This window comes from Ciconia boyciana, chromosome 16 (assembly GCF_034638445.1).
Source record: "Ciconia boyciana chromosome 16, ASM3463844v1, whole genome shotgun sequence".
Lineage (NCBI taxonomy): Eukaryota > Metazoa > Chordata > Aves > Ciconiiformes > Ciconiidae > Ciconia > Ciconia boyciana.
Window position 1 is genome coordinate 8780803 of NC_132949.1, and position 22026 is coordinate 8802828.

Below are 22026 nucleotides of genomic sequence, written 5' to 3' on the forward strand. Positions count from 1 at the left end.
GTGACGGATGCGATCCCACTTCCGCATTAGACATCGCATCTGGAGGCAAACAAGTGGCGTCTGTGCGGGATCGGGTCAAATCAGCCCATGGCTGCGGAGAGCAAAGGGGCCCGCGCGGGGCTGGTGGTGGGCACCGGGCTGGCCGAGGCACAAAGTGGACGTCTGCCAAGGGTGGCACAGCATCGGGACGGGCTCACGTGAAGTCCCCATAGACCAGCACCAATGCGGAAAAGCTCTGCCTGGGTGAGATGTGCCATCACGGAGGCTGAGATTGTGTTGGTCCCATTCCCCACCCAAGAATAACCTGGCTGCAGCCCCCTCATCTCCCTGCCCCGGGCATCCCCCCCATGGGCATCCCTGCGCTAACCCTTCCCATGCTCAAGTGCTGCGGCACTGCCGGCTTCGACAGCCCGCGGAGAAGCTGCTCTCAGACCCTTTCCCCAGCCCACAGCATGGCCGTGGCCAGTGAAGCCCAGCCAGCGATTCGACTCCTGTTTAAAGCACAAGGCAGGCAGGGTGAGGGGGATCCCTGCCGCACGGAGCCACGGACGGATGTAGCACGGTGAGGACAGAGCCCAAAGCCGCCCCATCACCCCGTGGCACCTGCCGGGAGCAGTGTGACAGCTGCTCTCACATCCTCCCACCCGTCTCGTGCCTTCCTGAGCGGAAATTGGGAGCGGGTTAGTCACCGAGAAGGGTGAGGGGCAGGTCAGGACGCTGCATTCCCCAGCATCCAGCTATTTCCTCCGGTGACACCTTGCTGAAGACCTCAGGGCTGTTTACAAACGCTAGACCGTGGCACGGCTGTGGCCAGGGAAGTGGCCGTGCCCAAATCTCACCCAGAATCAGCTGTGGGTGCTGCGGTTCCCCAGCCGAAAGCATCAGCCAGCAAATGGCTGGGAGTGGGTTTTGCCCCACCTCCCCCTTTAAGCATCTCTTCGAACCCATAGTGCCCAGGGAATTATTTTTGGAAGGCGCGATGCTGCAAATCATGGCACCTCGGCTCTCGTTTTAAGTCACTCTGGGAAAACAAGACTTAACCGCATTATCCGCCCAGCTGGTCATCCTGTGCCCTTCCTGCAATTTTTGGCCAGTTCCAGCGGGTTTTAAGTGGGGACAGAGGGCTGAGGGCTCACCGCTAATTAAACTGCTGTAAGTGTGAAGAGCGATGCCTCCCTGAGGTGCCAGCTCAAGGTTACATGGTCTCAGGCTGCTGCCAGCCCAGCAGCACGCGGTGTGCGAAACCTGCATGGGCATTGCCACGAAGGGTGGTCTGAGTGATGAGGAAGGGGTGAGGAAGGCCCAGGGGAGGCCCAGGGAGGGACGGGGGCACCTCTCCGCCTGCCTTACCATTCCCATGGCGCTTGTCCGAGCGCTTATGACCCGCTTCCCCGTGCAGAGGCTCATCTCTGCTTTGGTTAGAGCCTCAGGAGAGCAAAGGGCCAGCTGGAGCCCGTGGAGCAGAGCTACATCCGTGGGCAATTGGTTGGCAAAAAAAATCGTTATTGAGCTGGGCCAGACCCCCTGGAGCCCAGCAGCCCCTTGGGAGGGTAAAGGTCAGTCCTGTCGCCGTCAAAAGCTGATGTCAGTGATTTTTGCCAGCCGCCGCGGGCACGGAGCGGCTCCCAGCCGTGCTGGCACCTTCCAGGCAGGTCCCCTGGGCTCCGTCCCCAGCGCTGTGCGCCCCGAGGTGGGGTTCACAGCCCAGCCCACCTCCCTCCACGGGGCTCCATGCCCACGGCACCCTCCGACCCCCACGGATACCTGATGGTGAGACACCAGGGACAGGTGACATTCCCCTCCGTCCTCCCTCCTGGAGGTGTCCCACGCCGGCTGCCCGCTGTCCTCCTCAGCCCTGGCTGTGCCTTGATTTCTCCAGGCACCCGCTCCACCCCTGTCCAGCTGGAGAGATGCAGAAACGGGGTGTTAAATGCTGCTCAGCCCAGCGTGGGGCTCGAGGGACCCTGCCAGCGCTGAGCTGTGCGGGGCTGGACGCCACGCACACGAGCTGGGGCTGGCGCGGCTGCCCGGCGCTTTGCCGCTGCTCTCCCGCTGTGAGCGTGGGCCGGTGCCGTGCCAGCCCCGGGACCGTGGGAGCACCCGTGCCGGACACCCACCCCGGCAGGGCAGAGTCCCCCACGGCGCCGCTTTGCCCTCGCGTGTCTGCAGGGTCCCGCTCCAGCCGCGCGCTCCGGGTGCCCCCCCCGCGCCCGCCCGTGGGCCGGCGGCGAGCGCGGAGCTGCCGGCCGGAGCCCTGCCCGGAGCGCGGGGCCGCGCTTGGGGAAACTGAGGCAGCCCGCGGGCAGGGGAGGGGGCTCGGGGCAGCCCCGGGACGGCCCCCCCCCGGCGGGGGGGGTGTGGGTGGGTTAAAATTTTATGAATGGGGCCGCCCCGCCTGCCATTGCCGGGCGGCGCGGCGGGTGTCAGCAGCGAGCAGCGGCGGGCGGCGCTCCCCGGTGCGTCCCGCTCCCGTTCCGCCGCCGATGGCCGCCGGCCGCCGCGCTCCCCCGGAGCCCGGTGGGAGCCCGGTATTACTTCAGGGCATCTTCGGTGCGGGACCGAGCCCCGGTGCTGCCGCCTGCTCGCTGGCTCTGACGGCCCGGGAGCTGCAGGTGCGGCGTCCCGGCGGCTCCTCCGGGGGCTCGGCCGGTCCCGACGCCGCGCTCCGCCTGGCCGACTGCGTGGGCTCCGCCGCCTTCCCCGCCGCCGCCGCCGCCGCCGCCTGCTTCTCCCTCGTCTGCTACCCCTTCCGCGGGCCGCGCTGGGGCTCGCCCGCCCGCCAGCGCCTGGAGCGGACCTTCCTCGTCTCCCTGGGACCCGACGCCGAGGGCAACCTGCGCATCGCCCAGGCCTGGAGCCGGAGGATCCGCGAGCTCTCGGTGCCCGCCGTGCCCACGCAGGACGGTGAGTACCGCGCCGCCGCCCGCAGCGGCCGCCCCACGCTCCCCCGCGGGGGGGGGGACACGACCCGTCCCCGCTCCGCCGCAGGTCCCGACGGAGCGAGCCCCGGGACCGGGCGGGGGGATGTGCCGGGACCGGGACCGGGGCCAGCAGCCGCCCGAGGGCGTGGGGTGCGGGGCGCGGGGCCCGCCGGCTCTCCGTTGCCCGTCCCCACGCGGGACAGCTGTCCCCGAGGGGCGGCGTGGGGACGCGGTTGGCAGCTGGCGCCGCGCCGGGAGCGCTGCGCCGTGGTCGGGCCCCGAAGGGACAGGTCGGGGTCGGGGCCATCCGCACCCCGCGGGGTCACCCGGATCCCCCCGCCCCGAGCCCAGGGCGACGGGGACATCCCTGGGCACAGCCCCGGGGCCGGGGGTGGCTTCTCCCCCCTTTCGCCCTTAAACCGACGGGGCGGCAGGGACGTGGTCGCACCGCGGGGGCCCTTTGCACGGCCCCCCCGCCCCTCGCATCGCTTCGGTTCGGTAACTAGCAAAGCTCCAAAGGGCGGCATTAACCAGGAAAAATAATAAAGGCATCGTTGCTGTCGCAGGCAGGACGGGAGCCAGGCACCGTCCTCGGCAGGTCCCGTCCGTCACTTGGGAGCAGGGGAATCCCCCCGGGACCCTCGCCGGGACACCCGCCCCCCCGGGGCCCAGCGGGGTCCCAGGGCAGCACGGAGGGGTCCGGGTTTCGGTTCCCTCTCCCCTCGGGAGCTGCCACCAGCTCGAAGGGGAGCGTCTGGCTCGGGGGCCAAGTCCCCCAGCTCCTGCAGTCAGGGCAGGGCAGGCTGGCATATACTTGAACATCTGAGCAGAGATTCAATTATATGCACTACTTCATTTATTTAGCTGTCCAGTCGCACTGATCAGACTTGGAAATTAAGAGGCATGCGGTTAGAGGGATCCTGTCAAATCACATTTAGCCCAACTCTCCCTACTTGGATTCTAAAATGCAGCTTTTTTACATGACCTGCAGCTACAAAACAACTTTCTGCTACTCTTCCTAAGGAATAAAAACAAATCTAGTGGAAAGGGGTGAGGGTGAAACCAGTTCCCCAGCTCTATTTCCAGCCTGAACTCCGCAGCTGTAAGTCTCCAAGCATTTTAAAACCCTCGCCCTTTTAGCAGGCGGTGCGAGGGTGCTGGGGCAGGAGCAGCTCATTGCACGGCAGGGGCCTCGGGGGAGCCAGAGGAAGGAGGACGGGAGAAGGCGGTGTGGGATTTTGCAGTTATTTTTCTAGCTGAGGGCCAGCAAGATTTGCAAGCCTCCTCCCCCAGTTTGGGACAGAGCTAAAAATGCCTCTCGCCACACCCTGCGCTAGCACGCACCCTCACGTGCCGGTGTCGCGGCGTGTGCGGGACAGATAAGGCTGTGCCGGGAAGCTGCATGCGAGTCCGTGTGTAGCAATCCTGCCACCCCGTCCCCACGGGGAGGGGACCCGGGGAGCCACCGGCGATCCCCTCCCAGTGTCATCTCAGCTCCAGCATCCTGTGGGCTAAGCCCTGCAGAGAGCTGCAGTGGCAGTCGAAGCTTCCCCCTCCTTATTTCACCCCAAGGGGAAAAAAAAGTCCCCCAGCAGTGAATAACCCCAAAGCTGGGGCTGCCCGCAGCGTGCAGGGAAGTGTCCCACGCTGCAGCTGGCAGGGAGGGAGACAACCGGCCCCGGGCTTGCGTCCTGGTGGGGAAATCCAGCCCCCGGCCGTGGCAGGAAGCTGCCGTAAGGCTGCCAGCAATGGCCACAGTGTCGCGGCGTGTCAGCTGCAAGCCCCTGTTTTGGGGGACCCCCTTGCCATGCTTGTCCCCTCGCTGGGCAGAGGTGACACTCTGTGGAGAGGGGATGCGGTGGGCATGTCCCAGTCCGTCCCAGCCTTGTGCCAGCTGGGTCACTGGGCAGGACAGCCCTGTCCCCCGCCAGCCTGGCACACTCGTTCCTTGTGTCCAGAGAGTTTCCAGAAGGATGCGGCGACACAACAGAGCAGCTGGGGCTGCTGACGGTGGAGCTGTGGCAGCGTGGTCCCCGCCTGAGCATGGCCGGGACACGTGTTCCATGGGGGGACGCGGGCGAAGGGGGGAGAGCAGAGTTTGTGCACTGGCAGCAGCTGGAGCCCCTTCCTCCTGCTGACTCAGTGTCTGCTCTGCTCGATGTTTGAGGTTGAAAGCAACCGCGCTGTGCTGGGAAGTGGCTGAGCCTCGCCGAGATGCCAGGGGCCGGCCGGTGTTGCGCAAGGGAAAAGGCTGCTGCTGAAATCTGCCCCTCCGCCTGAGCATCGCCGCTGCTGTGCTCCAGCTCTGAACCAGCACCCTCTGCTCCTGCCATGGGAGCCTGGGCTGAGCCCGGTGCTGCTGGTGTCACTGGTCCTGCACTGAGATCACGTCCCCATCCCTGGTCACACCCTGGTACCAGCAATCTGTCCCTGGTGATGGAGCTGCAGCATCCCTCAGTGCCCTGAGCAGGGTTCGCCTTTCCCCCTCCAGCCAAGGAGCGGGTCCTCGGCATCCCAGCCGTACCCTGCTGCCCAGCAGAGGCCACGGGGCAGCAGCGGGTCCAGGCAGGAGTTTCAGGCAAGACCCGGCTACAGCTCTGTGTGCATGTCAGAAACGATGTGGCTGATTAGAAACATTATGAGTTTAAAAACTGCATTTAGGCTCTTTAGGTGCCTTGTGCTCTCGCTCTGCATCCTCCAGGGTGGGGGGGGAGAAAGAGAGAGAAAAGCCCCCCGTCACCTGCCTCCAGCAGCTGGGGCTTGAGCACAAACCCCCTGTCCTGGGAGCTCGGCTGCGTTTGTCAATAGGGGATTTTAGTGCCGGTAGTGACCGGGGAAGGCTCTGGAGGGGAGGGACCAGGGCCAGCCCAGCCCCGGGGTTGCTGCCCGTTATCCATGACCCGAGCTGGGGTGGCCTCTGCTCGCGGCGCTTCACCACCGTCCCCGAGGGCAGCTGGTCCCCTCGCATCTGGCGCCCACTGATAAGGGGCCAGGGAGGGTGGGGGGCAGCCAGCGGCTTCCCCCGGCCCTGGGCGACAGCGTGGAGAGACAGCCCAGAGCCAGCGCCTGGAGCCAGGCTCAGCCCTGGCTGACGGGGCTCTCAAGGGCGGACCTTTGCTGTGGACTCGGTGGCAGGTCCCAAGCAGCCAGTGTGGGGACAAGGAGGTGGCCCGGAGGGTGACAGCCTCACCAGCTCATTCTCAGGGGCAGAAAACCAACCTGATGGCATTGAAATCAGCGGAGCTCTGTGCGCTCCCCAGGGCTGGGATGGGCACGGAGATGGGGTGCTCCAGACTTGTCTCCCCGCGGGGCAGCTCACGGAGCTCTGCCAACCAGCAGGGAAGCCCTGGCATGGCCGTGACCAGTGTGATCCTGGGGAGGTGGCACTCGTGGGACCTCCGCCACCCCAGGCTCCCCTCTCCCCGCCTCCATCCCCGGTGCAGGCGGCAGGAGGGGTTTTAGCTGCAAAAACGCTGCCTGTGTATTCAAACAGCTCAAATCAAAGCGTGCGGACAAGGCAGGGGCAGGCAGCCAGCCCCAGCCCCCCTGCCCCGGGTTAAAGGGGGGTTCCCGGCCCGGGACAGTGCCTGGAATTGCTGTCTGCTTTGGTGACTCAGCTCCTGACGGAGCAGCTCTTTCTGCTGAGTCAGCAGGCACAGCCCCCGTGCTGTCCTGCAGAGCCCCCGCGCCCAGGCCAGCACCCACTGCCTGCCTCGGGGCCTGATCACAGCTTAGGTGGCCCAGAGCAGGTAGGGACACCCCCCAGCCCCCCAAAACTGGCTTCACCCTGCAGGGCCGGGACTTTCCAGAGGCGCTGCGGGAGCTCAAGGCACACTGCCCTGTTCATTTTGGGGCTCAGGGTGCCCGAGCAGCACCCAGGGGTCCTGCCCTTGAGCACTCTGCCTCCAGCTCCCCCGAGTGCCATCGCATCGCTCCTCCTCCCTGCACCTCCCTCTCAGGGCAGCTGCAGCCCGGGCTCACCCCGTCCCCCCCGCACGGGGAGCGCTGGGCTTGGGGGCTGGAAGCGGGCAGGGGGGCAGAGGGATGCGGGCCCCTGCCAGGCTTGTAATTACAGCCTGACTGGGGCCCTCGCGCGGAAACCTGAGCCCCGTGGGGAGCAGGGGAAGCAGAAGCGTCCGTCTGCCAGCGCAGGTGTCGGAACTGGCCCTGCTCCATCTGGGACGGATATGGGGAATTGGGAGCTCGAGTCCTCCAGGCCCTCGTCCCCCGTCCTTGGCTCACTGTGCGTTGGGGGGCTGAGCCATGTCATGAGCTGTGGGGTTCAGCAGGGAAAACTCGCAGCCAAGGGTGTTTGGGGCCAGGTGGCCTCGGGTTTCAAAGCTCCCCTTTGCTTCCACCTTTCTTTCCTCGGTGTGTCCGAAAGCGCAGCCAGCAGCACCCCGCGGTCCTGGGATGCCCAGGGATGCTCGGTGCTGCAGAGCCCCGGCTCCACTGCGGCATCGCTGTATTGCCGTGGGGCTCCGGCCTGGGCGTAAGACATCTCTGCTGATTGCAGGGGAGCTCAAGAGGAGTCCCTGCAGGACCCCGTGTCCCCGTAGGACCCTGTGTCCCCGTCTCTGCCACCTCCCCTGCTTTCCCAGCAAGGATCCTCCCTCCCTGCTCACTTCCCGTTGCCTGTGGGCAGGGATGCAGCCCGGGGAGCTTGTGGGGCTCCGGAGCAGCTCCCCTTCCTGTGGGGCGGTGGCAAATGCTGCCCCGGCTCGCAAAGCCCTCCCCGGACAGTGCCATGGCTCCACCACCCTGACCCCCGTCTCCCCCCGCCCAGGTGACAGCTATGGGGTGCTGCCCCGGCCCTGCCGTGCTCTGGTGCTGCTGAACCCGCAGAGCGGCGCCGGCCGCGCGCTCGAGGACTTCCAGGCGGTGGTGCAGCCCATGCTGGCCGAGGCCGACATCGCCACCACCGTCTTCATCACTGGTGAGTACATGAGCGGCTCCATGACCTCCTCCTCCTCCCTTCCCAGGATCCTACCTGGGTGCTGCCACCCCGGGACCAGCTCCTCCAAGGGCCTCGTACCCCCTGCATCCCCACGGCTCTGGCTCCCGTGGGGCGGGTTTGGACAACACGATGGGTGGGCTGTCACAAGGGGTGGTGGCAAACGGTGCAAGGGGACGTGGTTACACTCAATACAGGTGACTGCCTCACCTCCTGCACCCCCACCTGGGACCCCCGTGGGGACAGTGGGGCTGGGGTCACCATCTGGGGGGTGGCAGCAGGCAGGGCAGAGGGGCGGAGGGTGACACTCGACTCTCTCCACTCTCCCCTGCAGAGAGACCCCACCACGCACATGAGAAGGTACGAGATGAAGACCTGTCGCAGTGGGACACGTTGGTGGTCATGGCCGGGGACGGGCTGCTGTACGAGGTGAGGGGCACCCCAGGGCATCCCCCCGGCCAGGATGGGCACAGAGCCGGGAGGAGAGGGATGCCTGGGGCAGGAGCCAAGCTTCGAGACGTGAAGGCAGGCAGGGAATGGCAAAGGAGAGATGGCACCTGGCTTGGAGAAAAGCAGGGCAGCCATGGCCTCGGTCCTGCCCTGGCCGGGGGCAACGTGGGCTCCGCTCCCACTGGGCTGTGTGGCGGTCGCTGGGTTCCTTGCCTGGCCCCAGGGGCCACAAGCTCCTTCCATCCCCGCAGGTCATCAACGGGCTCATGGAGCGGCCGGACTGGGAAGACACCATGAAGAAGCCGCTGTGCATCCTGCCGGGGGGCTCCGGGAATGCCCTGGCTGCCTCCATCAACCACTACGCAGGGTGAGCCCCGGCTCCGCGGGGGTACCTGCTGCCGGCACCACACCGGCCCACACATGGGGCTGCTCTGGCACCGAGGCGGGGGGGATGAGGGAAGCGAAAGCCTGTGCGTGGCTCCAGCCCAGGGGAAAGGTGCTGGGTACAGGGATGCCCAGCGCAGGGGTGCCCACCTGGGTCCCCACCTCCCGCCCACTGGTGCGGCACAGCCCCAGCCAGTCCCTGCAAGCATCGGATTGCGTCCCTGGGTCCCCAGCTCCCCCTACACCCTTTCTCCTCTCCGGGCTCCAAGTCTGGCGCAGCTTTACCCCAAAGGAGCCACCCTGGAGCACAGCCGATCCCACTGCACGGCGGAGGGACCAGGATTGCCCTGGCCCGGCAGCCCCAACTTGGTTCCCCCTTTCAGGTGCTGGTTTATCCTTCCCACCCCTAGCAAAACCTCTCCCAGCAGCTGTCCCTGAGGGTCACCATCACCCAGCTGGGATGTGTCCCACCCACAGCACAAGGGCAAGGGTTGCACGTAGATGGCAGGAGAGACCCTTGAGTTGGGTCCAGCCCAAACTCACCCTCTCCATCTCTCGCAGCAACGATCACGTCGCCAAGAAGAAGCTGCTGACAAACTGCACCTTCATCCTGTGCAAGGGGCTGCACACGCAGATGGACCTGGTCTCGCTGAGCACAGCCTCGGGCAAGCGCCTCTTCTCCTTCCTTGGCTTTGGCTGGGGCTTCATCTCGGATGTAGACATCGACAGCGAGAAATACCGCCGGCTGGGCAATGCCCGCTTCACCCTGGGCACCCTCCAGTGCCTGGCCAAGCTGCGGGTGTACCAGGGCCGCCTCTCCTACCTGCCCGCCGTCCCTGAGCAGGGCACCTCGCCAGCACCCAGGGACCCCCACGCGCCCGTCACCAATGGCCAGGCTGGCCACATCCTGCCGCCGGCAGGGACGGAGGTGGCCGGGGCTCTGCCCGCCGACTCTCTGTTGGTGCCACTGTGCCAGCCGGTGCCGGCGCACTGGACAGTGGTCCCCGAGGAGGAGTTCGTCTCAGTCTATGCCATCTACCAGTCCCACCTCGGCACCAACCTGCTGATGGCACCGGCAGCCCAGCTGCACGACGGCTGCATCCACCTCTTCTACCTGAAGGCTGGCATCAGCCGCGTGGCGCTGCTGAAGCTCTTCCTGGCCATGGCCAGGGGGACCCACTTGGACTTGAACTGTCCCCACCTGTGCTACGTCCCTGTCCGGGCTTTCCGCCTGGAGCCGCGGGCAGCTGCAGGCATCATGACAGTGGATGGCGAGGCGCTGGCCTGTGAGCCCGTGCAGGGCCAGATCCACAGCCGCCTCTGCCGCATCCTCAGCGGCTCCTGAGCAGCTGGGGTCAGCCCCCCGCAGCACCGAGCCACTGGCACAACCCAGCACGAGGGCGGCAGAGTCTTCCTCCCACTCAGGAACCTCCTCCTCCTCCTCCCATAGCAATAGCTCTTGGGGGCCATGGGCGCTCATCCCCTCGCTTGCCCCCACGCTTAGCTTTACTCCCTTGGGACAGCCGCCAGCACTGTCCCAAAAATGAGCCACGAGCCCTATCAGGTACTTTGTGCTGGCAAGATGCCAGTGTGTTTTGTCCCGGTACGAGGTCCTGGCCCCAGGCGGCTGTGCCGGCACAGCCCTGTCCCCTCCCCGGCTTGGACACAGATGGTGGCACCGCTCGTGTCCCTGCCGTGGAGCCAGTGCCACCCCCTAGGGATGGTCAGGACCAATGTATCTAACAGAAGAAATCAACTTTTTTAAGAATGTTTCTACGCAAAGCTTCCTGTAGAAGCAGAGTTTATTCTTGTGAGAAATGCAATAAATATCTAGCATTTGCAAAAAAATCCCCCCTGGGTTTTAAATCCGAGCTCACGGCTGCCGTCAGGGGCAGGGCTGCGGTGCCGTCACCCCGGGCTGGGCTCACACGCAGCCCAGCCAGGCGGCTGCCAGGACGGGTTTAGCCCTTCGCTCCCCAGCGTCCTGTCCGCGCTGCCAGACCACTGTCACCTCAGGGCCAGGACCAACACAGGGCGACGGCCCCAGGGGAGATGCCTTGGAGGCAAGACGTGGGCCATTGCTGCCACCGACACCGATTTTTGGGGTGCCTCCTTGCCCAGCCTCACACTGAGGCTGATTGAATCCAGAGAGCTCAGCCCCACAGCGATGGTTTGGGACAGCCTGGGGAAGGTTCAGTGGCCTCCGAGCGAGGGCAGGGAAGGGGTCATGGAAGAGGTTCAAGGAGTGGGTTGGTGGAGCCGAGGGGTTTGGCTTTCCGCAGGGGCCCTACAGGAGCTCACACGTCCCCTTTCTCGGGCAGCCCAGGGCCAGCTGGAGCCCTGCAACAGGTCCCTGCCTGGGGCCTTGCCGGGGAGGGATTACTCTGCCTGTTTGGTATAAAATTGCAGTAATTAAACCTCATTTACAGTGCTCAAGTACAAAGTAGAAGAGTAAACAGTGGTGGCTGTTTGCATTTATTCATCTGCAAACTATGCAATTAGGACTGCAGAGCAGGGAACGAAGAGCATGATTGTTCCCCCCCCCAGCCCCACTGGCTCGCAGGGAGCTGAGCTCCTGTTCCCAGGCCAGCAAGGCAGGTAGCAGCTGGGAAACTTTATTTTGGAAGGTGGTATTTCCCCTATGGCATTGGGCCAGGTGTAAAAATGGGCTCAGCAAGGCTTCGTTGAACTCTCTAACCACGTCAAACAGCCGCTGCTGCCGGAGGAGGCTGCAGGGAGAGCCCAGGGCAGGGGATGTGCTCAGAGCTCTTGGCTGCCTCCGCCAACGAGACAGCTCACGGGAGCTGAGCCCTTTGGGTTTGCAGCACCCGAAAGGCTCCCAGGAGTCTGCTCCAGGCCGCTCCTGGGGACAGTTGTATTGCTTACAGCAGCAGGTTTTTAGGATCTCCCTCTCCCTCGCTGTTCCAGGTTTTGCTGCACAAATCTCTTCCTTGACCCAGCTGCTTCCAAACCCTGTCAGCCAGCAGCCATCAGTTCTTCAGGGGAGCCCCTGACAGCTCCTCCCGTGAAGCCCCTCGCTCCTGACACCCGAGGGAGGTGGCAGCAGCTGCCACGCACCCCTCAAAAGGCAGATGCTTGCTGGTTTTGAACAACTCCAGGAAAGCCGCAAGTCTTAAAAGCACTAACATCGCTGCCCATCTCCTCTGCCTGCACCGGCCCCCTCCGAGTAGGCAGAGGGAGGCCAGGGAGGGCAGCCACAGGGGCAAACATCAGCGAGGGTTAAACACGCCATCGGCACCCAGGAGGTACAGAGGCCCTTGGCCCCAGCAGCCCAGACATGGCTGTGTTTGCACCTCGTCACACACTTACCTGTGCGCTGAGGCGAGGTGCTGGGAAGGCAGCTGCCCATCCCGCTGCCAGGCTGGGGGGTCAGCAAAGGGTTTTGCTTCGCCGCGGGTCTGGCCCCATCCGCCGGGGCAGCAGCCAGTTGAGCTGCCAGCCGTGCTGCGGCACACGCCGAGCTGCCGGGCAGCTTGCGTGCACCACACGCCAGCAGAGCATGGAAAATAAAAAAAGCATGACAGATGTCCTGTGAATCAGGGTTTCGGGGAGCTAGTTTATACGGAGCCACAGGGGCAGCCCCTCACTGCCAAATCTGCCTGGCTCCCTCCGGACTCGCTGCCCTCTCCATGCCATCAACTTCAGCCAGCAGGACCCCGTCCAGCCCAGACCCTGGCGCAGGGGCAAGTGCCAAGCGTGGTGGTGGTGGGGGAAAAAAAAAAAAAAAGACAACACTCAGAACTACTCACAGAGGCAAAATTTAATGGCAAGTCATCTTCCCTCCTTTATTACACCTTGGTTAGCCAAACAAAAAAAAAATTCTGCAGGTAAAAAAAGTTTTAATGGTCACACAGCACTTTATACATATATCGTAAGCAACCAAGCATCCACATCTGCACGTGAACGACACACCTCTAAGCATGGCCTCAATAGTCAGGTCTTTTTTTTTTTTCATTAAATACTGTACAGAATCAAGGCTACAAACTGATTTTGTAATGCTTCTTCCCCAACCCCAGCACTTAAAACAGTTACAGGCTGCTCTCATTTGTACATCACACAGTCATGTAGCCAGTTTTAAGGCTAACAATATGCATCATGCTTTGGCTTTTTTTGTGTGTTTTTAATTTTTTTTAAGGTTTTAGCCTTTTAAATTTTGTTACCCTTAAATATTACATACATACACAAAAAATTACATAGCTGCAGTGTGCTCACCACCAACCTCATCACCCAGGAGCTTCACATTATCAAAAGCTTTAGAAAATTTGTAAACCTCTGTGCACGCTTCAGTTTGGGACAGCCAGCTACAGAGAGCGAGTGATGCCAGGGGTAGCAGCAGCCAGAGAGCAGCATCCCCTTCCAGAAGGCCAATACACACCTCCTCGGCAGGAAGCCCCAGGAACCTGTGCAAAAGCTCTTGATTACGATCAGAAGACACAAGGAGACTTCTCGGGCGAATGGGAGAACTCGCCAGGGTCCGAGCAGCTCACGCCAGCAGCGCTGGCTGCCTGCCCTCCTCCCCAGGCGGGTGGGCAGCCTGCCCAGCCCCTGCTGACGGCCTTCCCCATGAGACGAGAGCTGCAGAGAGTGAAGGGTGGGCAAAGCAGGGAACCCCAGAGCTCCTCCATCCCTCCAGCCCCAGCCACGCCTCACCCCTAGAGGGTTTTCTCCCTCCCTGCCAGTGGGCCCGGCACAGGGGACAGAGGAAGTCGGCATCTGTAGATCACCAACCACAATTTTGTTTGGTGAGTAAGAGGTTTTAATCATTTGTGGAACAAGCCTCGCTGCCTGCCCTTCCCCTGCCCTAAAGCAACAGCCTCACCCCTCTGCCCCAACTGGCCCTTTATATTTTGGAGACGCCTCTGCTCCTCACTCAAAGGGATTCATTCATTTAGCACCAGCCACAGCCAGAAAGTGGCCGTGAGTTACACGTGCAGTTTGCACTGCCCGGCCCATGGCTCAAAGCATCTCTCCGCACCCCGGATGGGGGTCTGCCACGCTGCCAGACCTCCTGCCTGCCAGGCAGGGAGGGCTCCTGGTGCTGGAGCAGGGCCAGAGCTGCTGCACAGGCGATCTACCCGCCGACCAGCGCTTAGAGAGCTCTGCAGGCCCAGGTCTTCGCTCACAGCTAAGCTCTGCTTCTTCCAGAGCACCGGGAGCAGGACATGCCCTCCAAAATCCCAGCAGTGAATGGTGACACGAGAAGGGCTTTGCGCAGCCAGCCCCCTGGCTCCGGAGCATCACAGGGCAGCTGGAAATAGCAGGCGCAGGGAGCCAGGTGGGGGGATGTGGGCCAGTGGGTCCAGACCCTGGTGCTTCAAGGAGCAGAAAGCACCGCACAAACGTGCCGAGATTCGCCTGCTGTTCTCAGTTTCAAAATGAGAAGGCCAGATTCTGGCCCGGGTGGGGGGAAGGGAATGCAGCCATATTGAGCAAGAGCAAAGGAGAGTTTTGACTCCATCCTTATCTCTGGCAGAGCTGTCTGCTCAGTCCGACTCCTCCCCAGGAAGCCTGGCACCACTGGCTCCCTGTGCCGGCTGGAAGGACCAACAGACTCTCCCTAACAGACTGTGCTCCACATGGATGCTAATGCCTTCTCCAATGCCTAAACACTGGGCAAATGCAGTAGTGCTGGAGTGCGATCTCCCAGCTCCAGAAGTGAAAGTAAGTGCGTGCACACAGAAAGAGAGGCTTCAGGAAGGTGTCTTGACCAGGAGACTCTGGCAAGTCACTGCTTCAAAGTGCTCACGGTCACCAGCTCAGACAGCTCTCTGCTGCTGAAACATGGGCTGATCTCGCCAGCCGTTTCCCAGAGTGGCACAGCAGCGCTGTGGTTGAGATTAGGGATAGTATGTGCTGTGCCCACAATGCTGCCGGCCGCAGCGGACCCAGGCCACCACGGGAAATGGCTGGTAAGAGAAGGAATTGATAACAGTCCGCACCAGTGTCTGATGCGCTCCAGCTGCTGGCTAACAGCACAGGAACAGTCACAAACTGCTGCTGCTAGAACAGGACCTCGTCATGACACGACAGCTCCTTTCCCTTGGGTGACCCTGGCTCAAACAGCTCCGAAATACCCATCTACAGCCGAATGACGGAGAAGCAGCAGCCATGCCAGGTTCACCATCCAGACTAGCTGCTAGATCTACAATACGCCCCAAGATCACTTGCTGCCGCCTGCCCAGGCGAGGCTGAGATCCAGGGGTAGGTGTAGTGCTGTGTGACAGCCAGGACGGCTGGGAACGAAAGACACGGATACCTAAGCAAGTAACAAGGGCAGAACCTTCAATCCCATGTATTTCTAGAAGACAGGCATGCATGGTGGGAAAAGGGAAGTTTACCTTCCTCTGGAGAAAAAGAAGTGGGGATGGATAGAATTGCTTCCAGAAGACTGACTAGAAGTTGCAGACGGGATGGAAACCCCGCAGCACTACCAGGCAGCACAGGTGCTAGTGCAAAGCTCTGGTTCTGCCTACCAAGTCCTGATCAGAACAACCTCGTAGCTATCGGTGAACAACTAAGACTAGAGCAACTCCGTATGGTATAGATAACTTCAATGCAAACACAATCCAATGTCTAAGTACATATAAGCTGGGGTAGACTTCATAAAACCCATGGTAACGCAGAGAAAAATGAAAGACTGGGAGGGCATTGCCCTTCACTTCCAGATACTACAGCAATCACTTCTCCTGGCTTGAATCCCACCAGAACAAAACTGCTGGGTGTAGCGCTGGGTGGGAAGAGTCCTTGTGTGGAAAGGTGCCCCAAGATGAAAGTGCAGAGGGAACGTGGCTGCAAGACTGCTTCTGTGCAGGTCTCAAATCTTACCATTGCAGGGTCAAACTCGCAAGAGGAGCACGTACATGGGACAGGGGAAGGAAGAAGGGCTGGGGGAAAAAGAGTTATTCATGCTTAGACAACCTTTCCTTGGAGGAGCAATCAGGCCTACCACCTTCTTTGGAACAAACCAAGCTGAGGAAGAAAAGCTGGAAGGAGAAGCCAGTTTACTGGTAACAGCGTTTGCCAATTTCCTTTCTGCTGCTTTCCCCTCTCCCCTGCACCTGCCTGTCCCTAACCTGATGGTTTATTTGTCCTCTGTCCACTCCGGGATATTGGCCCCTGCTAAGGCAGCCCGGTACTGCTGCAAGACACCACGGATGCTTTTAATGAACCCCTTGGACAATGGGAAGAGGGGGAACCCAATATCAGGGTAACCGCTCTTCTCCGGAAGGAAACTCCTGTAGCTCTTTCTCCTTTTCTTTGGTTTCACACTAGGCTGCAAGGCAGAGTCCTGGGCAGCCTTCCCCTCGTCCGTTCGGTCTCTGGCCAGGTCTACCCCCCTGGCTTGGCCTGTGCTCTCCGAGTCTGAGTACTGTTGGAGATCACCGGCGTTGGGCGTCGAGGTTGTGAACTCCGACTCGTCCAGCTCCTCCTTCCCGTCCAGCGCAGAGTCGGAAAGTTCAGCGGCCGCTCCCTGCTCCGAGCTGCTGCCGTACTCCCCCAGCGATCCTGCATTGTCTCCTGGGCTCTCAGGCAGGGTGCCGCAGGCAGAGAGGAGGGAGGCAGAATCCGCCCCGTTGGCCTGTTCGTGGCTCCGCTCCACCAGCTCATTCGTCTCCAGCCAGGACTCGATGCGGGACACCAGGCGCCAGCCGTTGCAGCGAAAATGCTCACGGATTTCGTGCTCAAAGACTTCCACTGGCCTGCGCAGCAGCTGCATCATGGACTGCACCACCCGGATCAGGGTCATCTCATTGTAGCAGCGACTGTTCTCATAGCCCTCCTGGAGGCCCCGGTCACTGTCAAAGCCCGCCTCATTGTAGTAGGGCTCATTCACTAGGATGAGACCTGCCAAGAGAAGAGGAGACCAAGGCGTTAAGGGAGGAACTTTACTGTGAATCGCCATCCGAGGCAGAGACTGCGGGGACCCGATTTCCGCCAGGGTGGTTGAGATTTGAGGGTCACAGCACCGCCTCGCTGAGGCATCACCTGCAGCCACACCGATGCAGGCAGCCCGAGGCTGGCAGCAGGCAGTGTAGGGAAGGGACCGCAGGAGAACACATTGCAGGGAAGCTGTGCTCTGACTTCAAACAGGTAGCAGAGGCCAGGTTGGACAACCAGGAACCTGCAAGATGCACTGGACTGGTATTGCAAGGGGAGCACTCGTGTGAATGGGTCTGTGGCCTTCTGCTAGGGCAGTGGGGATCTGAGAATGGCATTCAAGATCCTTGGCTGGCAAGAATAGCCTTCTGCCAGTGCGATGCAGAAGGCACGCAACAGCAGAGTAGGTCAAAAGGGCAGAAGGGGAAAGGTTTCACAGCTCCTTTCCCTTTCCTCCCCTCCTAGCAAAAAAACCACAAACACAACTGAAGCTTTTTTTTGTTCTCCTCTTAATCAGAACAAAGGCCAATCTTCAGTAACGGGCTTTGAGCTGGCCAGGTCCCACCCTATCCAGCATAGTCCCATCAGACAGTGCAGTTCTGAGACAGTGCATACCGTGACAAGTCACCCATACCAAGCTTTCTCCTGCTTGCTTCTGGTCTAATGTAATTACACGTATGTAGCAACGGCACTAACACTGCCAGGCTGCTGGCAGCCTGCCACAAACTGCATTAGAGCTGGTGGAGGTGAGATCATGAGTCTCTCAAAGACCAGGCAGCAGGAGGGGGAGAGGAGGTTTTTCACTAGCACCAAGTTGCTCCAGTAAAACATTTAGTATTTCATTTTTTAAATTTGGATCCTCAGCTTTGTAAAAAAAAGAAAAGGCTTTTCTCATGGTGTCGTTCCCCCACAGGAGGACACAGGTAGACTGTGAGACTTCAGAGGAGGAGTCGCCTGCTGACTCAAGGCAGGAGCCCTTGCTCTATGTCAAAGGTTTCTCAAGTCACATGCCTGGGCTTCCTGCACAAAAAGCTGGCCTTGAGGAAGAGATTTGATTTAGTCTGTCTGCTCTCAAACTAGATATGGCAGGGCAAACCCCTATGGCAGGAAGCCCTGGGGCTGGTCTAGACACACCCCTGATTATTCTCTGCTTCAGAAGGAGCATAAACACCATCATCATGTGCAAAAACATGCCCAATGTAGGATGGGTGGGTGACTCAGCGGGGATAAAAGTGTCCTGCGAATGAAGCCCAGTTTAGCAACTTCAACTAACTTCAGTAATGGGCTGAGGACACAGTGGTTCACCTTTGTTAGCTCAGAATAACAAGCAAAACAGCTCTGTGCTTAGCCGCCACAGCGAGGAGAAGGGAAAGCATTGTGTCAGAGACCTGGGATGTGGCCAAAAATCAGGGCATGAGAAAAGCAGGGCATGCACCTGCTTTGACTGCTGAACTGGAAAGATAAGGACACTGCTTTGTCCAGCAAGGTGAGAGCAAAAGGCAGCACTAACTCAAATGGCATGGTGGATCTCAATTGTGTGCCCCTCATAAGCCTGCATCCCCTCCTCCCTCCGCCTTTTCCTGTCCCACAGGCTCTGCAGAAGCATTTACCTTGGATGGAGATGAGTACTTGAAGGAGGCTGGATTTACTGGTCCACCTTTCTGTTCCCTGAAATGCACATACAAATGCCTTAAAGGGCTGAAGCACCATCAGTTTGCACTGTGATAATTGTTAGATTAAGTGAGGTCCCAGTTTCCTGCACCCCTATTCACTAAGGTCCTGTGGCTCACAGCAGGAACAAGGGACTGACTCGACAAGCACGTGATGTGCTAGAGTCCCATTGTACCAGTCAATCTCTCCGTTACTTTTTGCCAGCACCGCACGCCATCAGGCCAGTTCTGCCTGGAACACTGTAACCCTACACACCAGACATCAGTTCCAACCCCTCCCCAGCTGCCCTGTTGATCCACCTGCCCAAAACACAGCACTTCCCTGGCTCTGTTTATTCCAAGTCTCCAGCTGGACTTTGTGCCACGCTACATGACTTGTCCGCAGTGTGGGAGACAGGGACCCAAACCATGGGAGAACACCCCATGCTGGTGTTGGCATCTCTGCTCTGTCCAACCATGACACAGCCCGGCTGGTCTGACCACAGGCTTCTCATCAAGGACGGACAGACAAGAGCCAAATACAGTCCCAGAAGAAGCCAAACTACACCAGTTACCTGCCCCAGACATCTAAAACAGAGCCCAAAGCCAGAGCTATCCCCAGCTCAAGCACCAGCTGAGACCAGAAGCCACCCAGGACTCTTGGCCTGGTAGGAAGTGGCTTGTTCCAAAAGCAGCCTGGCACAATCACTGCCCCCATGGATGGGCGGATGAAAGCGTTACCTTGCCTATCCATGTCCCCAGGAGGCTGACACACACTTTGCCATTGTCGTACAGGTTGGGATTCAGTCTCCCACTGCACTGGGAGAGGTAGCGGAAGAGAGGTGGGACAGCGGGGTAGATGTTGGGGAGCTGGATATCAAAGAGAAAGAGGCCATCTTCATAGGGTGTGCGCGTAGGCCCTTTTATAAGTGCTGAGAAGAGATCCTGTGGAGAGAGGCAATATAAGCCAGGCACTGTGAAACGTCCTCTTACCTTGCCAGGGTTGTATTTACACAGAGGGAGAGAGGGGATGTGATTAACTCAGCCCTTGCAAGAGTCAGCTCAAGCAACACATCTCAGGGCACCTTCCCCCTAGAAGCTGCACTTCTTCTATGGCCTGACGGCAGACCAAGCCTTCAGATCTGAAGCAGGGCTTCAGAGGATGGCCAGCAATCCCCAAGCTGCTCACTGGTTACATCAGCCCCTTGCTGGCTGGCTGCCTGCCTTTCCTGCTTGGTGGGACAGGCAGCCCAGTGGACAAAGCACCCAAAATAGGCTTCCTGCAATGAGGAGCTCCCCGTTGTTTGTGTCCCTGACTCAGGGAATGCGAAAGCAGCCCTTTATGGTAATTACAGCCATATTTCACATGCTGCACACATTCCTGCAGCTCTAATGCAAAGGATTAAGGCTAAGCAGGGAATTCCAAAGAAAGCAATCTGGATGCTGAACCCAGCACTAACACACAGGCATTTGAGAGCAGACACTTGCCATTCGATCTTCAAAGGTTTTAACCATGATGCCATCAGGCAGGGAGGTGGCCAGGAGAGCCATCTCTTTCCGCACGGTGCTAAAGAACTTCTTTGCTTCTGGGGGCTGGAACTCCATTTTCTTGAAGGCATGGGTATCTGTGGGGCAAGGAGGAGAATGGCATTAAAGTCTGCCTTTGGAAACTGCTGCAGGTTCCTTGTGAAGGCAAATCTATCCATGTGTTAAACCTATAATTTGGAAGAGAAGAGCTGGCTTGCTTTGTGTCGAGCCAGGAAGCAGCCTACAGATTATTTAATTTTTCCCACGCTGTACAGCAGCCACAACCTGCATCTCCTGTTCTCATGGTCCCAACACAACATTGTCCCCGTGCCCCACAAGAAGCCCTGTCCCACAGCCGGGACAATGATGCATCGCACAAAGCGATGACCCTTTCTCTGCAAAACCTAAGCATAGCTCCCCATCTTTATTGATACACACCTGCAGGTTCAGAGCAGTTTGGCCACCTTTCCTTCTCATGCCTGGCCTGGCTGGCCGAGCACCTTGGGCTCCGCTGTACCAGTGTTCCACACAACCAGATGCTCTTTTTTATTTTTGGCTGATTAACATTGGCGCAAGTGAACAAGGACACTCACCCACCAAGGACACCCAGCACAAGAACACCAGCTGTTCCTGCTCTGCTTCTCAACCAATCCATCCCTGCAAAAAAACCTGAACAAACCCTGTAGCTTTCAAGAAAGTATCTGCAATGGAAAGCAACTGATCTCCACAGCCCTCCAAAGTTAGTTACCAATGTGGACAAAGAGGAAACCCACTTCTGTGGCTTCAGAAGTTATGGTAGTGCCTAGAGACGCCATCTAAAAGCCAGGTTTAAGTCCCAGAACAGATCATGCTACAGAAGTTGTCTTGATTTCTCCTCACCAGTTAATGAGCTGTGAATAGGACTAGGAAGAAGAGAGGATATCCAATCCAAAAGGCCTAGAAGCAAAGGTTTTGAAGACAGAAACACTGCAGGACAACAATGAAGGACAGAGTATCCCACACTGGCCTGACCACTCACCTGGAGCATACTCCAACACAGAGAAGACTTCTCCCTTGGCACTGGTGAAGGTGACTCCAGGCTTGCCTCCACTCTGCTGGCAGAGCACTGGTGTCTCACTGGGCCACTCCGACCTCACTGGTGTCTGTGCCTCTGCTTTTTCTTCTTTCTTCTCCGTCTCCACCATGGCTTCCATCTTTTCCTCCTCTGCAATAGCCACATTATCCAAGGTCTTCTTTAGATTTTCCTGCAGCTTTTTAATATCGTCCAAGAATTTCTTCTCCCGAGTGGGTTTTTCCAGCTCCACAGTTGGGGAGGTGGGAGAGCCCGTCAGCAGCTGCTCCACAGTCATATTTTTCAGGCTTTCCAAGATCTTGATGGCCTCCTTTAGCTCCCGGAAGCTCTTTGGGGCTCCGTCCTTGCCAGCTTTCTCTGCAGCAAGATCTGCAACTGCCATAGCCACAGCTCCCTGGACTTGTTCCTCTACTTTTTTCACCTCCTCTGCTGCCGGCTCCTCAGGCTCTAACTCCTCAATTTTTGGGTGGTCGTCTTCCATGAGCCCATTGTCTGTCTCCCAGCTGTCGCTTTCATCCTCCCACTCAGAGGATGCCCCGCTGGTGCTGCCGTCAACAGAATCGTAGTCTGACTCCTCAATTTCTGATTCAATATTGTATAAGTGCTAAAGGAGAACAAAGTTACAAGAGACTTAGGCTGAAGCACAAAGTTTTAGTTGTTTTTAAATGCAAGTCAGTTCTCCCCATGAAAAGGGAGCTTCCATCTAGGATCGGTTGGGCCGTTTCAAGCCCTTCCATCTATACAGGGTGGACTGTGTTTGATCCAAATAACAGGCTTATCAATGACTGGCACAGATTATTAATCAGCATAGCCCCATCCTCCACCTTTCAAAGTAGGGCATTGGGGGAAAACGAGGGCAAGTTCTAGGTGGGCTGCAGCCATCCCAGTGGCTGAGATCCAGCCAAGGAGAGCACGCAGGCGCCAAACAGCTACCTGGATGCCCCAGGGTTTCTGAACGCAGAGCTAGTTCAGGAGGTATTGGGTATCGTGTATGGAGTTAGTATTTCTGGTCCTGCTTCTGCACCAGCAACTGTGTTGGCACAGAGCCCTGGTCTGGCTGCCTCCACACTCTGTGCCTTCCACAGAGACAATGCTGGAACCAGGAAAACATTCCCACACCAGCTTTCTTCTTCTGTGGCCCACAACGCTGCTTTAGCTGTTCTATGTCAC

General features: G+C 59.4%; 2 protein-coding genes across 2 annotated transcripts in view; one reads left to right on the top strand and one right to left on the bottom strand.

The window, feature by feature from the left end:
- The first annotated feature begins 2064 nt into the window (after positions 1-2064).
- SPHK1 (sphingosine kinase 1) lies at positions 2065-11145 on the top strand. Its single transcript, XM_072880846.1, has 5 exons — positions 2065-2904; positions 7708-7857; positions 8210-8304; positions 8577-8692; positions 9271-11145. The coding sequence occupies exons 1-5, from the start codon at positions 2484-2486 to the stop codon at positions 10052-10054; spliced, it is 1566 nt and encodes a 521-aa protein (XP_072736947.1). The 5' UTR covers positions 2065-2483; the 3' UTR covers positions 10055-11145.
- Positions 11146-12470: 1325 nt separating this feature from the next.
- UBE2O (ubiquitin conjugating enzyme E2 O) overlaps positions 12471-22026 on the bottom strand; it is a 67175-nt gene continuing 57619 nt past the window's right edge. Inside the window, exons 14-18 of the mRNA XM_072880845.1 lie at positions 20803-21460; positions 19746-19882; positions 18999-19202; positions 18219-18276; positions 12471-16575 (exon numbers count right to left, since the gene is read on the bottom strand). Coding sequence (XP_072736946.1) covers positions 15812-16575; positions 18219-18276; positions 18999-19202; positions 19746-19882; positions 20803-21460 — 1821 coding nt within the window. The 3' untranslated portion in view covers positions 12471-15811. The remainder of the gene's footprint in view (positions 16576-18218; positions 18277-18998; positions 19203-19745; positions 19883-20802; positions 21461-22026) is intronic.

Bases quoted from the DNA above. Each gene is read 5' to 3' on its own strand.
- SPHK1 (XM_072880846.1), top strand. From the start codon at position 2,484: ATGGCCGCCGGCCGCCGCGCTCCCCCGGAGCCCGGTGGGAGCCCGGTA. The intron at 2,905-7,707 runs GTGAGTACCGCG...CCCCCCGCCCAG, and splicing joins CGCCGTGCCCACGCAGGACG to GTGACAGCTATGGGGTGCTG. The intron at 7,858-8,209 runs GTGAGTACATGA...TCTCCCCTGCAG, and splicing joins CACCACCGTCTTCATCACTG to AGAGACCCCACCACGCACAT.